Raw genomic sequence first — 14,679 nt, forward strand, 5'->3', positions numbered from 1 at the left:
TTCTCAATTGATGGGGGGGGGTTGGCGGCACGGGGGGGGCGTATTGTGGAACCTGGCCTTGGGGCGGCAGGTGGAGTAAATCCGGCCCTGATTCCGCTGGCACTTGGTTCCCACTAGACTTGCGGCCGTGTCCTCAGCTCAATCCCCACTATGCTTTTCGAGGATGTCCCGACCTTAGCACTGTACATCACACCTGGTAGTCCTTTCCAATAGCCCAAAATTTTTGGCGCAAAGTCTTTAGACTCCTCCATTCTCTTTTACACACCCCATCTTCCTCCCCCCCCCCCCCCCCAGTGTAGTCCTACTAAATTTAAAACCACCCGGTCTGAGTTAATTGCCAATTCACCTTAATGACTCATATCCTAACCGCTGCCAAATCAGTTATCACAGAATCCTGGAAACCACCATCCCTAAATTTCCATGAAGTTAAATCTCGAGTTCATTCCACCCTATCTAATGAAAAACGTTCAGCTAAACTCTCTGGCTCTATGGTTAAATTCCATCAAATTTGGGATCAATGGATTTCGCGATGCCTATCCCCCCATTTTGACTGCCAACTATTATCCCTATAATCTGATTATAGTCCTTCTTATGAATATGATCCTCAACCATGCTACCCAGGGTATTTTCTCTCACTTATTCCCTCCCTTCTTTTCTTTCACTCTTCTCTCCTGTTTCAATGTCTCTTTTTCCTTATTCACACTTTAATATCTTAGGACTGTATGCTTGACATTCCTCAAGATTCAATTTATATCATACGAATGTAAACCTTTTTGTTAATTCTTTTTTCCCAAGAATTGTAATTATCATCAATTGCACTACCTGTATTTGATCAGTTTTTTTACTCCATGTTACTGTACAACCATTTTTTACACCAAAATTTTGTTTGTGCAAATCTCTGTTTACTTACAACAATAAAAACTATTGAACAGAAAAAAAAGAGACATCTACACTTACTAATGCTTAAACAAAGCTTCAGTTGGGCTTTAAGCAAGCCTACCTGTTGGGTGGATTTGCCCTTTAGATTGATGGAATGTATGTGCCATTTAAACTTTTTTTTGTAGGTATTGTATTCTCTAATGGTAATAATTGGAAAGCCATGAGACGATTCGCTCTCTCTACACTGCGAGATTTCGGAATGGGGAAGAGAACAATAGAAGATAAGATCATTGAAGAGTGTCACAGCTTGATGAACGTTTTTAAAGCCTACAAAGGTCAGTAGTAGTGTAGTGTGGGTGACAGGTCCCAAGGCTGCATTTGTTATGTGTTGATTTGTGCTGCATTTCTTTAGACCCAGCAGGTCTTACTCAGATGCGTAGGTGTTTGAACGCATGTGTTCAAGCCGTGTCTCGTTCAAACACAAAAGCAACATTTGACAATAACACACGTCTATACAAGTCCATATATTTCACTGTTCTCACTACCTCAGTAAGTTCTCACACCTATTTCTTCTTAGATTCTTTAGACCTCTCACTTACTCATGGAGTGCCTTCCTCTGTCTCCTTTCATTGACCCTCTCTTCAGAAGTCAGATGTAAGGACTTACTAGAATCTTGTGTTCTTAGCTGGTGTAACAGGCCAGCATATCTCATGTAGGTCTCCATTTATACAACGTGGACAATCTCCCTCTTACATTAGCTCTCTAATGATGATGGAATAGCTTGAAATTCATACATGAGAACTGCTATAAATTTGAATAATTGTTCATCTTAATTTTTTTTGTCAGTAGGACAGCAGAGCGGGCTAGATCATCTCTACACACATCAATCAAATGTATCAATTGTCCCTTGAGCAAAGTAACACAAATATCCAGGGAGAATCATACAGACAGCCCCAGACACCTTCTATCCTCAGACAGCTTCTTGCTGGGAGAGAGGTGTATTGTGTAAATGTTGTTGAAAACACACACAGTCTCGAGTGAATGCTCACAAAGTCATCTCCAATCCCAATGAAACAGCTGACCCATTATCAATTCCCTTTATCACCTTGCGCCCTTCTGCAAATCTCTTGTAGGCTGGCAGAAATCTGGAGGACACAGTAGTGTTTGCCCAGAGACATGCGTCAATCTGTAGTATGACACAGTATGTTTCCGTAACCCTCCGGAGACATTCTCTCTTTTCAAAACAAAAAGCAATTAGCCTTTTGTTTTCCTTGTATCCTTTTTAAATTAACTTCTGGGACCATTATTGCTTATGTAGCCCCTACCACATTCTGTTGAGAGGCTGCTAGAAATGTAGTGTTGCTAGAGCTGTAATCAGTGTAGCTGATTCATAATTGGTTTTTATCAGGTTAATTGCAGATGTTCTGTTATTGATTGTACCTGCCCGAGTGGGGTGTGACCCTGCTACAGTGGTGTGTGACAGCCAATGAGAGAACATTTTGGGTGTCTATGTCTCACCAGCCAATTGCTGGAAGTTTCGTGGCCAGTGGTGCATGCTGGTGGAGTGCATAAATACTCAGGGGATTTTCCAGTCCACCTCTGGGCTTAGCCTGAGGCTGGGGTTCTCAGCAATGAAAATGTTGACTTGGCATTAAGCCTGGAAGAAGTCACATGTGGACCCTGCAGGGGAAGTCTGAAGGGGATTGGTGAGTCTGGAGTCTGTCCTATTTTTTCTATGGATGTCCTAAGCCCTATACCCTCTCTCCCAGTTAATGTTTTACAATAAAGCATTCAAACAGGCCCTTAAAGTGACTGGTGCCCAACTTTCTTGATCACACATCCCTTCACTGGCTAAGGATCTGTCCCTAAGAGTGAAATGTCAGCCCTCTCTGCCCTTTGGGGGTCCACCTCAGGCCGCTGGGGGTCAGGGGGGAGCTACACTTATAATTATGCTTATTACTAAACTCTAAGTTCTTAGTAATATATTTCTTGTATTCCAGGAAACCCTTTTGAAAACACCATGATCATGAATGCTGCTTTGGCCAATATCATTGTGTCCATACTGCTTGCTGATCGCTTTGACTATGATGATCCAAAACTCCAGAGGCTTTTGAAAATAGTCAATGATTTTATCCGCATTATGGGTTCCCCAATGGCTTTGGTAAGGTTACTTTTACTGCAACATTTTAACAAGATACTGTTGGCTCACTTTACCTTGTATGGTTGCTCAGGATACATAAAGCAGGAAGCTCCAGATGTCTTCCTGCTAACACAGTTTCTCTTAAAAGCACCAGGGGATTCCTGAAACTCCAGATCAAGATATTAAGAAATTATCAGCTGGCTTACTACCCCCCTCTGTGTTCATTGTGGTCGCCAAAACTGGCTGCAATGGCCAACAGGGAGGTGGGAGGAGGTAGGTCACTTATTGACCAGAACATCATCATCTTCATCATCTTGTTCATATTGCATCAGAACAAGAGAAGTGCTATTGTACAAAGTCCACACATACAGAATAAGAAAATATACTGAGAATTACACCCAGAGTAGAGAACAAGAGAAGTGTGGTTGTTTAGCGTGGACTGGCCAGGTGATCAGACGACATTCTGGTGTCCATAGAACCCTTGCACAATGACATTCAACTGCAACAGTTAATCTGGAGCCACCTTGATTGCAATTGTTGTACTACTGATAAGCTGACACTACTTTCTGCTCTCCTCATCACCCATTGCCTTTCCATTCATGCTTCTTTACAGCAGAGCTCAGGCCACAAATAAAAAGATAAAATAAACAGCCCATTAAAAGATTAAAACAAAAAGTGTTTGTTGCCAGATTCAGCTTCAATCCACTGATTTCCCTACAGTACTTTTATTTTCTAGCACTAGATGTCCCCATTCTGATGACCAGCATAATTTTTCCATCTTCTGAGCACAGGTTGTCCTTGGCCCTTCCCACCTTTTGACCGGACAGTGAAAGGAGAAGCAGCACTGCGATGAGCTCATTTGTCTGTCACTATGCTTAAATCTTGTCAGCATAAATCTTGTCAGTACATGATATGATTGGCTCTTTGTATTGCCCATCTCGTGACCCTCCAGTATGGTTGTACATGTGCTACAAGAGGCCAAAGCAAGCTTAAATTCAGGTACTTCCACTACTTGCATTAAAAAAACACATATCCTTCATAAACCTGGAATTTTTGTTTATTCTGTCCATATGAGGGCAGGGCTATGTTAATTGTGGCATTTGAATTGACTACGTGAGACCACGTTTGTTTGGGTATTCTAGTTTTTATACTGAAGAATAAACAGTATATCAATACAGTAACTGTCCAACAACAAATGTATGGTCCAAAAAGGCACTTTCTCACTTCTGGCACAAGGCAATTCAAATAGGCAGAATGGCAATGTGCTCGAGGAGTGTTCCTTAAATAGGTTCCCTTTGCTGGCCTAAAGTCACCCCATGATAGGGTGCCATGCTGGCAGTACTGGATGCAGAATGCACCAAACCAGATGCAAGCTAGAACAGTGTCCTTCTCCAAATTTGCAGCAGTCTCCAGGGATATTCTGGACGTTTCTTACACTATCCCTGCTCACCAGAAACTTTCCCTGCATTATGCCTATATGTCCCCAACCAGCGTATGCCATGTCCATATCTCAATACTTCTCACACTGCAGGGCACACCACATGGCTACAGCAGGGGCTATATATATAACCCCTCCGGGTCCCAAAATGGCTGGCCGAATCTCGGGTGAACTCTGTGTCCAGTCAAAAACAGGCTCCCTTAAGATGGTGCCGGAAACCCTGCACCGAGGACAAATCAGTGGTAGGTTTTTCTAGTGTCAAAAGTAAGCAGTGATTAGTTGACTACTAATTACTAGTTGACTATTTTTTTTTTGTATTCATTGCAGGTATTTATATAGCGCCGACAATTTACACAGCACTTTACATAGTTGCACATTCACATCAGTCCCCATCCTGAAGCAGCTTACAATCTAAGGTACAATCTCACATACAGAGCCAATTTAGACAGGAGCCAATTAACCTACCTGCATGTCTTTGGAGTGTGGAAGGAAGCCTACGCAAGCACAGGGTGCACATGCAAACTCCTTTGCAGATAGTGACCTGGCAAGGATTCGAACCAGGGACCCCCAGTGCTGCAAGGCAGAAACGCCAACCACTATGCGACTACTAATTACTATTAATGACTTTCTGACAGCTAACCATTAAGTAAATGGACAATCTAAAAATCGCTGCCTCACTAACTGGCCTTTCACCCACCTGAACAGTGTTGCCACTCGCCGTTGCTACTGCACAGCACCCTGCTACACACAGAATATGATTACTTATAATTATCAGGTTGTACGTCTCTTCTTTTAGTTGTACAATGCTTTTCCATCTGTGGTCCGATGGCTTCCCGGGAGTCACAGAGAAATCATTCCAAACGTAGAAGAAATACACACTTTTATCAGAGAGACCTTCACCAACCAGAGGAATCAGCTGGATGTGAATGATCAGAAGAATTTGATTGATGTCTTCCTTGTCAAACAAAAGGAGGTATTTGTCATTTTTTATGGAACCTGCTTGCTCTTTCCAGCTCATTTTTGTTAAACTTGTAAAGGTTAGTGACAGTAGTAAACCATACATGAGACAGGGACGCCCAGTAACAGTCTAAACAGGTTTGTTCTGTACTTTTAGTCACGAGGAAGTAAACAAACATAGTTCTGTTATTTTGAGTCTAACTAAATCTATGTAAATTCCTATCCTAACTAATAAGGTCCCCCCTAATGGGTTCCCCAGTACAAACAGACAGCACATATACAACAATCAGCCTTTTCACCTAGCAGCAGGCTTTTATCACAGAGAAAGAGACTCTTGGGCCTCAGTCAGTTCACATATAAAAAGGCCTGTATAAACCTGAAACTAGTTAATGAGGTTCAGCTAACATACACTATATTACCAAAAGTATTGGGACACCTGCACTTACATGCACATGAATGGCAGCCCAGTCTTAGTCTATAGGATTCAATGTTGAGTTGGCCCGCCCTTTGCCGCTATAAAAGCTTCAACTCTTCTGGGAAGGCATCCACGGGGTCTAGGAGTGTGTTCATGGGAATGTTTGACCATACTTCCAGAAGAGCATTTGTTAGGTCAGGTACTGATGTTGGACGAGAAGGCCAGGCTCGCAGTCTCCGCTCTAATTAATCCTAAAGGTGTTTTATCGGGTTGAGGTCAGGTTCCTCCACCCCAAACTTGCTCATCCATGTCTTTATGGACCTTGCTTTGTGCACTGGTGCGCAGTCATGTTGGAACAGGAAGGGGCCATCCCCAAACTTTTCCCACAAAGTTGGGAGCATGAAATTGGCCAAAATGTCTTGGTATGCTGATGCCTTAAGAGTTCCCTTCACTGGAACTAAGAGGCCAAGCCCAACCCCTGAAAAACAACCTCTCCCCATAATCCCCCCTCCACCAAACTTTAAACTTGGCACAATGCAGTCAGGCAAGTACCGTTCTCCTGGCAACCGCCAAACCCAGACATGTCCATCGGATTGCCAGACAGAGAAGGGTGATTGGTCATTCCAGAGAACACGTGTCCACTTCTCTAGAGTCCAGTGGCGGCGTGCTTTACACCACGGCATCCCACGCTTTGCATTGCACTTGGTGATGTAAGGCTTGGATGCAGCTGCTCGGCCATGAAAACAAATTCCATGAAGCTCTCTACGCACTGTTGTTGTGCCAATCTGAAGGCCACATGAAGTTTGGAGGTCTGTAGCCATTGACTCTGAAGACAGTTGGCGACTCCTGTGCAATGTGCACTTTAGCATGTGCTGACCCCGCTCTGTCATTTTACTGTTGTTCCCAGTTGCTTCCACTTTGTTATAATCTCACTAACAGTTGACCGCGGAATATTTAGTAGCAAGGAAATGTCACGGAGCATCTGAATGTACTGATTTGGAAGGGTGTCCCAATACTTTTGGTAATATAGTGTATAAGATGCGGGCCTAGGAATGGAGGCTTTATTCCAAACCAAAGTTCTAGCGGTCTACTAAAATGTGGATGGAGTGCATAAATGTGACACTCAGGGCAGGATTTACAATACTCTTCAATGTATGTGGGCCAGAAAAATGCTGTTCAATTTCCTTGTTTACTTTTTGTACCCCTAAATTACCACCCAACACACGAGAATGGGCCAGATCCAATACTATGCTCGTGTAAGACCGGGTTACCCCTGGCTGCTCCACAACTTGCTTGCCTCATCTTATTACATGATACCGTAGGTCATGGGATGCTGAAAAATGGGGGTATACCAGACTAACTTCTGGCTCTTGGGGTAGCCCATTTATCACCTATACATTTTGCCATGCATTAGCTAAACTAGAATCCTGCAACAGCCTACATGGATATCCATTAAGTCTAGCACGGAGGGAATTTCCTCTCCCAAATCACCAACCATGGCCACTAGTGGGACGTTGTCAATTACCTCTAATGTAGGCTTACCAACAACCCCCTTAAGTTCTGACAAAACAGGAAGATGATTTAATTTACACACCCTTTCAGAACTAGCTACCTGTTTTTTTCCCCCCATGGCACTCAATATAGCAGAAATCCCAGCCTGGTAGCCCAGCCCAGTATTGAGTTGTGTAGCAAGTTCTTAACCACTCCCATGATACTAACACTGGGCAGTGGAGAAGGGACGGGGGCACGATGATGTCATCGCGCACGCGCGTCAGTCTTCCGACACCTGCCGGCGGCCATCTTGGTGATGGACGCCGGCAGAGAGAGGAGGGGACAGTCACCCGGCGGGCTAAGGTATGCCGCCGGGTCCTCTCCTCTCTCCTGATACTGTCGGGCATTCGGTCCATGACCGAGCTCCCGACTTTTCAAGAGGGGGGTGACACCAAAATGACTGTAAGTCATTTTGGTGTCACCCGTCCAATGGTGTCACCCGGGTGCGGGCCGCACCCCCCGCACCCCCCTTGTGACGCCACTGGACGGGGGTACTATAAAGTCCAAAGATTGTGAGCCTGCAGTCGGCTCTAGTGATGGTAATTCAGCCCTGCAGGTAAGAGTTTAAGTAAATCTGATATACTCTGAATTGTATGACTTTCAGGAAAAGCCAAATCCAGAGTTATATTTTCATGACAAAAACCTAACAGTTCTGGTGACGGACTTGTTTGCGGCCGGAATGGAATCAACCTCCACCACTCTCCGATGGGGCCTCCTGCTGATGATGAAATACCCAGAAGTTCAAAGTAAGTGATTTATCTTGTGTACATCTTTACTTTGATCATCACTATGATATTTTCCATTCACCCCAATCTCTCCAGTTGCATGACAACTCCCTAATAACTGCTTAAAGCGTATGACTGGGTTAAAGGTTATTTGTCCATCAGGCATGAATATGGAACATTACTCTATAGGTGAAACTCAATGGACTTGTATTTGTTTTCTTTGACAACAGTTTTAGAGCTAATACTTTTAAACACAAGTCAAGAGGGACAGCTTCCATATTTTGTATGAACAGGTAGCAGTAGGGCTGTAACTACATATCACAGGGCCCCATAGCAAAAATGTGATGCAGGGCCCCTCTGACGACCTTTCTAAGCTATGAGTAACAATGCCAAGATCCCAAAGACTCCTCTTGTACAAGCAAAGTTCACTATCCACTGTAGACTTTACAGGGGATTAGAGTTGTTGTCAACTGCAGCCACTCCAACCCTTAACAGTACTGTATTATCTTTACATTTTCTATGTTTAATTTGCCTCAACAACCTAATGGGGGCCCCCTTCCACTCCCAGGCCCCATAGCATCTGCCTGGGCTGTTATGGCTATAGTTACGCCACTGAGTAGCAGTTCAAGTCAACTACAGAAGAAAGGGGAATCCATTCCAGTTAACTAATGAGAAGCTTGAGGATAGAAATAGAAAACCCCTTCAGTAAACCAGTATGCCTTTCCTTCAATACCAGAAAATGTTCAGCAGGAAATTGAAAAAGTTATCAGTTCTGGGGAGCCTCGTCTGATACACCGAAAAGACATGCCATATACAGATGCCGTTATCCATGAAATCCAAAGGTTTGCCAATATTGCACCAACAAGTGTTTCACATGTCACCACCCAAGACGTGACTCTCAAAGGATTCTTTATACCCAAAGTAAGTAATACATTTTATCCTTCAAATATTACCAAAATATAAAATATGAAAGACAATTGTTACCAACTCTTAAACAACTTAAAATTTACAGAATTCAAGTGTTACTCATGGAGGGGAAAAAACAAAGGCATAGCCCGGATTAATGTGACTAGGGATGCACAGATACTTTTCAGATACCAGTGCAGATACTTGGCATTTTCATGAGAACTCCCAGGGTTGCAGCGGTTGCAGCTGGGACCTGGCTCTGGCGCTCCACCACTGTCCTGAAATCATTAGTCTGTATTGTTTTAGAAAAACTGTCACATGACAATAAACAAAAATGTATCAGTACTTGCAAAACTGGTTTCTGTGCATTCCTTTATTTATATTTATAAAAACAAAATCATACATCAAAACAGAGATGTACAAATCCCGGGAGCTCCGTGTGCTCCTTACACATGACAGCGGCCTCCTAACTTTTTAATTTTTCTCTAGTCTGGTCTTGGAGCTGGAAAAGTATCTGTACATGTACTTGTGCCGAGTATGGTACTTAATATCGGTGCATCCCTAAACGTGACTCAGACTTAAGTTCTATCAGTGGAAAGTGAACAGTGTGTTGTCAAGTTTATTGCCTAACTCCAACCAAAACGTTTTTTATTTTGAATAAACTTTGGAAGATAAAACATCTATCGAATTTGTACTGCTCTTCTTGACTCTTTTTGGGAGAGTTCCATTTACTTCCTGTCCCTGCTAAGATGGACAGTAAATAAAAGCAGTGGTAGGCACCAGGACAGGAAGAGAGACAGTAATATTTCTGACAGCGGTTCCCACCATCCTCCTTTTCTTTTTTTTTTTTTAAAAGTGTTTTGCAGCAGTCCGTCCCCACTGGAGAGCTTTCCTATCACTGCCTGTCTCAAAATTAAGTGAGGGAAATCTCCATAATTTCAGCTCAGCCCTTACTTATCTCTGGAGATGCAGGCACTGTGAGCAAACCACACCAGAAGAAATAAAATGATTCAAGTCTAAGCAGTTCAGCTCCTATTGCATCAATGGGAGCTGAGCTTATCCCCTTGACTTGTCACATTATTACTTGTTCCTTGTCTGCCAAATCTTTATTAAGGATGAGTGGAGGGAGAATATTCAGTCCCCCGAAATTTCAGCAAAAATCAGGAGATTTCAGCAACATTACACCACTTCAGCAAAAAAGTATGGGAGTAAAAATGGAAGACAAAATTAAAGTGGCTCCAAACTCAGGAGTTAAATCTTAAAAATACATTAAAGTACCCTAAAGCCTATTTCCACTTTTCCGAGGCATTTAAAAAAAACATATGCTAGCAATATACACTGTGTGTACATGAGGCAGGCATATGCAGATCCTGGGTAAAAGCACAAAAACATACTTTTGTTTAGTTGTCCTGTCAGGCTCCACATGGAGTTTTTTAAATGGCATCCCTGTGCTTGGTGTAGATTACAGGCTGTTGTGCATAGTGGAAACTTTTGCCTGTTTCTCAATGATTCTTGTCATCTGCTTGCCCTAACTTTTTGCCTGTTTGACCAGGACCTTGCTTGCAGGTTTTGTACCACAGTTGGTTTCTGCCTGCTGAAGTGTAACCAGGGGCCACAACCTGGGGGCCAACAGCAGCAAAGTCCATCATCCCTTTCTGATTGCTTTGGTGAACACCATGCTATTCATTGGACCCTGTGACTCAGCCCCCTTTAGGGTCTACACTAGCCTGGCCAATGGGCAGTCCACTACATCCAAGACAGTTTGTTCATGTCATGGGCTTCTGGTTGAGAATACCGAAGCTAAGTTAGATCAAATCTTTGACACCCTCCTGCAATTCACCTTCTGTTGAGCTTCTGCGACACACCTCTGTGCCTGTCGCAAACCTGTTAACTGCACCGACAACTACCTCATCACTACTGGTGCCATCTCTTATTCTGTACTCTAGGGACTCCCAGCAATGCTGAGGTTTCTTGAATCAGTGCCAAATCCAGTTTGAATAGCTCTCCATCAGCAGAACCAAAGTTCCCAACATAATCTCCCTGCTTTCTGGAAAAGCACTGGCCTGGACCTCTCCACTTCTCAGGAAGGATCACCTGCAGCTATATGATTATCGCCTGGTTCTAGAAAATTTCAGAAGGGTTTATGATGAACCTGCTTGTGCTGCCTCCTCAGCCTCTGAGACTATTTGGCTCCAGAAGTGATTCCTGATGGCTGTGCTGTATGCTGCATGTCTCCACACTCTGGCCTCTGAATTACACTGGAACAACCAGGCATTAGTAGTGGTGCTCTGCTAAGACTTATGTGGTCACTTTAAGAATGACCTTTTATCTGACCTGGATGACCCAGTTTCCTTATATATCAGGATTTATATTCATTTCCATGGAAGGTTACCAGAATGGCAAGGCCTTCCATGACTTGTTTATTTGGCTCGCAAATTCTAGAAGTGTTTATTTCCAACTAAACATGTAAGCTGCGGAAAAACTTGGTTCGGACATTTCGTTATTTTGGGATTCGTATCCGAAATTCAATTCGGTTCGGATTTCGGATTCGGACGAAATCCGAATTTTCGTTAGTTTCTGATGAGTTTACGAATATGTGTTGCGAATACCACAGAAAACCATCTACAGATATTAATACTAAAGCTGAATCTCCTAGACCCGAATGGTATTCGGGATCCGAATTTCTGAATTGCATTCAGGAGCTCCAGAAAGCATTACGGGTCATATACATATATTACTAAACCTGAGGCTCCCAGACCCGAATGCAATTCGGAAGTTCGGATCCCGAATGCTATTCGGGTCTAGGAGCCTCAGATTTAGTATTATATGTATATACTGTATATGGCTCCCATGTTGCCGTAATGAAAATTCGTGTTCAAAATTATTCTGATGCATTAAACCGAAAAACACATCTGATTGGGTTAATACTAAAACTGAAGCTCCTAGACCCAAATGGCATTTGGGAGTCCGAATTTCCGAATACCATTCGGGAGCTCCAGAAAGCAATATGGGTTTGGGTGCCATATTAAAGCTGAGGCTTCCAGATGGCATTTGGGAGCTCTTGAATGCTATTCAGAAATTTGGACTCCATTCGGGTCGAGGCATCAGCTTTAGTATTATGTATATATATAAGTAGTATTCTATAATACGAACGGATATCCATAGCAGCAATATTGTGACCCATATATACATAAAACTAAACCTGAGGCTCCCAAACCCGAATAGCATTCAGTAGCTCCTGGATGCAAAATGACAATTTATATTCAGACCGATTCAGATGGATTAAACCGAAAAACACATCTGATTGGCCAGAAAAGTCACATGTCCGATTCAATTCTTTTTTGAAAGAAATTCGTACGGGATCTGAAATTCGTAAAGGGAAATTCAGATTCTGACACATTCGGATGCATTGGGATTCGGAAATTCAGATGTGTCCGAATGTTCGGATTTTGGAAAATTCGTACGAATTTTGATTCAGGGAGCTTACGCAGGTGGAAAAGTTTCAGTTTTCTCTAATAAAGAGTGAGCTTGGTGTTACGATAATAATCTTTGCTCCAATATGGAGATCTTCCTGACATAATTCCCAATTGCCCTCCTAAATGTTTTGGTGATTCCTCTTCTATGCATGTGATGTGCTGGAGCCACAGCTCAGCCTCGTAAGGGCAGTTCTCTGCAATCTAGAGTTAACTGACATTCTCACATGTTTATTGGAAATCTCATGTGATACCAACAGGTGAGTAAAAAGGGTTCCCAGGTTACCAGATTACCAACAAAAGGGAGTTTGTGAAGTGGAGCACAAAAGCAAGGTCTGCATAAAAAGAATGAAGTACTGAGAAGGTAGCCCGTGCTTTCTGAATGCCTTTAGTGCTTAATTTTTAGTGCATCTTCATCAGATTCATCAACTAATAACAACTGTTACTTATAATCCTTCTCAAGGTCTCTCTCATCTATTCTCTGCAGGGAACTCAAGTCATCCCATTACTCTATTCTGTCTTACGAGACAAAGAGCACTTTGAGAAGCCAGAAGAATTTTACCCTCAGCATTTTCTGGACTCTGATGGGAACTTTGTTAATAAGGAAGCTTTCATACCATTTTCTGTAGGTAAGTCAACCAAATGGGGGAAACTCTGAATTGTGGCAAATGTGTCTCGGTCCATCCGATGCCCCCAGGTTGTTCAGGAACTCAGTGATGCACTGGTCCAGATCTGGCAGGAGATACCCCAGGACACCATCCATCGTCTCATTAGGCGAATGCCTATGTCTCGGTCCTTCTATGCCTGTGACCAAAACAGTGACAGACCAAGTCAGCAGAGGTCACTAATGCAAAGATTATAAATTGTTAGTAAATTTCATACTGCACAGCATTCTAAAAAAGGAAAGATGGACAACTTACAGGCCCAAAATTGAAAGGGTCAGTCAACCCAAAACAGATATTTTACCATGTCTGGAGGGCATGGATCTTGGATACTCCACAACTGAGGCCTCTCTGACATAATTCTCAATTGTCATGCTAAACGTTTTGGGTGATCCCTTTTTTATGCATGTGCTGTGCTGCAGCCACAGGTAGGCCAAATTCTATTGTATTGGGTATTCATCTTACGTACCAACACCTCACTCTCACATCTGCTTGTCTGTGGCCAGCATGAAATAAAACATATTGTTCCACCAGTTATATATATTATACATTGATTTGTACAAAGTGTTGGAGACTGTGCAACCATAAAGATTTGTTGAGACAGAGAAAGCTTTGCAGATACTGACTGGGGGAGCACAGAACCCCATTAGGGCTCCAATGTAAACCGCCATAATGCACTCATATTGCAAATGGTAAACAGATGGCACATGCAGGGGTTGCAAAGCAAACTACAACACAAGTCCCCAACTAGACCTAAAGAAACACAGAGCTGGAAATATGTCTGATATGCAGTTGCAGAAATCAATGTCCTTCCTTAGTCATTATTTGTATAATGCTTTTATACTTTCTTTCCAAGGTAAGAGAAGTTGTGCTGGAGAGACGTTGGCTAAAATGGAACTGTTCCTCTTCTTTACAACACTGCTGCAAAACTTCACCTTTCAGGCTCCACCTGGAGCGAAACTGGACCTCACAGGGGATGTTGGCTTCACAACCCCTCCACTGAAGCATGAGATGTGTGCAATTCCTCGCAATTAAAGTGGACTGGCAATAAATAAATGAATAATTATTGTGATGTGGGTCTTTTCTCTAGGACATCCCATTTTTAATGTTCCTTATATGAAAACCAGAGGCACCTCTAAATCAGTGACAGTTATCAATGGCACCTTATGAGCTGCCACAAAGTTACAATGTAAGCAATGACTGGGGAAGAGGAGACTGAGAAAATCCTTTATCTTACATGCAGCAGAAAATCCTATCACGTACTACTGGGCCTTGGCTGTCTCTCCTCGCTCTCCCTCCCCTGGCTGTCTCTCCTCGCTCTCCCTCCCCTGGCTGTCTCTCCTCGCTCTCCCTCCCCTGGCTGTCTCTCCTCGCTCTCTCTCCCCTGGCTATCTATGCTCGCTCTCTCCCCTGGCTATCTATGCTCGCTCTCTCCTCTGGCTATCTCTTCTTGCTATCTCTCCTCACTTTCTCTCCCCTTGCTATCTCTCCTCACTTTCTCTCCCCTGGCTATCTCTCCTCACTTTCTCTCCC

General features: G+C 43.2%; 1 protein-coding gene across 1 annotated transcript in view; it reads left to right on the forward strand.

Annotated features, from left to right (window-relative positions):
* The window catches only part of LOC108803263 (cytochrome P450 2K1-like), a 22,525-nt gene extending 8,344 nt beyond the window's left edge, over nt 1-14,181 (forward strand). The window contains exons 3-9 of the mRNA XM_018575095.1: nt 1,065-1,214; nt 2,880-3,040; nt 5,254-5,430; nt 7,985-8,126; nt 8,842-9,026; nt 12,972-13,113; nt 14,003-14,181. Coding sequence (XP_018430597.1) covers nt 1,065-1,214; nt 2,880-3,040; nt 5,254-5,430; nt 7,985-8,126; nt 8,842-9,026; nt 12,972-13,113; nt 14,003-14,181 — 1,136 coding nt within the window. The remainder of the gene's footprint in view (nt 1-1,064; nt 1,215-2,879; nt 3,041-5,253; nt 5,431-7,984; nt 8,127-8,841; nt 9,027-12,971; nt 13,114-14,002) is intronic.
* The last annotated feature ends 498 nt before the right edge of the window (nt 14,182-14,679 follow it).

The sequence above is a fragment of the Nanorana parkeri genome, unplaced genomic scaffold (genome assembly GCF_000935625.1).
Source record: "Nanorana parkeri isolate BGI_ZX_2015 unplaced genomic scaffold, ASM93562v1 scaffold3544, whole genome shotgun sequence".
NCBI lineage: Eukaryota > Metazoa > Chordata > Amphibia > Anura > Dicroglossidae > Nanorana > Nanorana parkeri.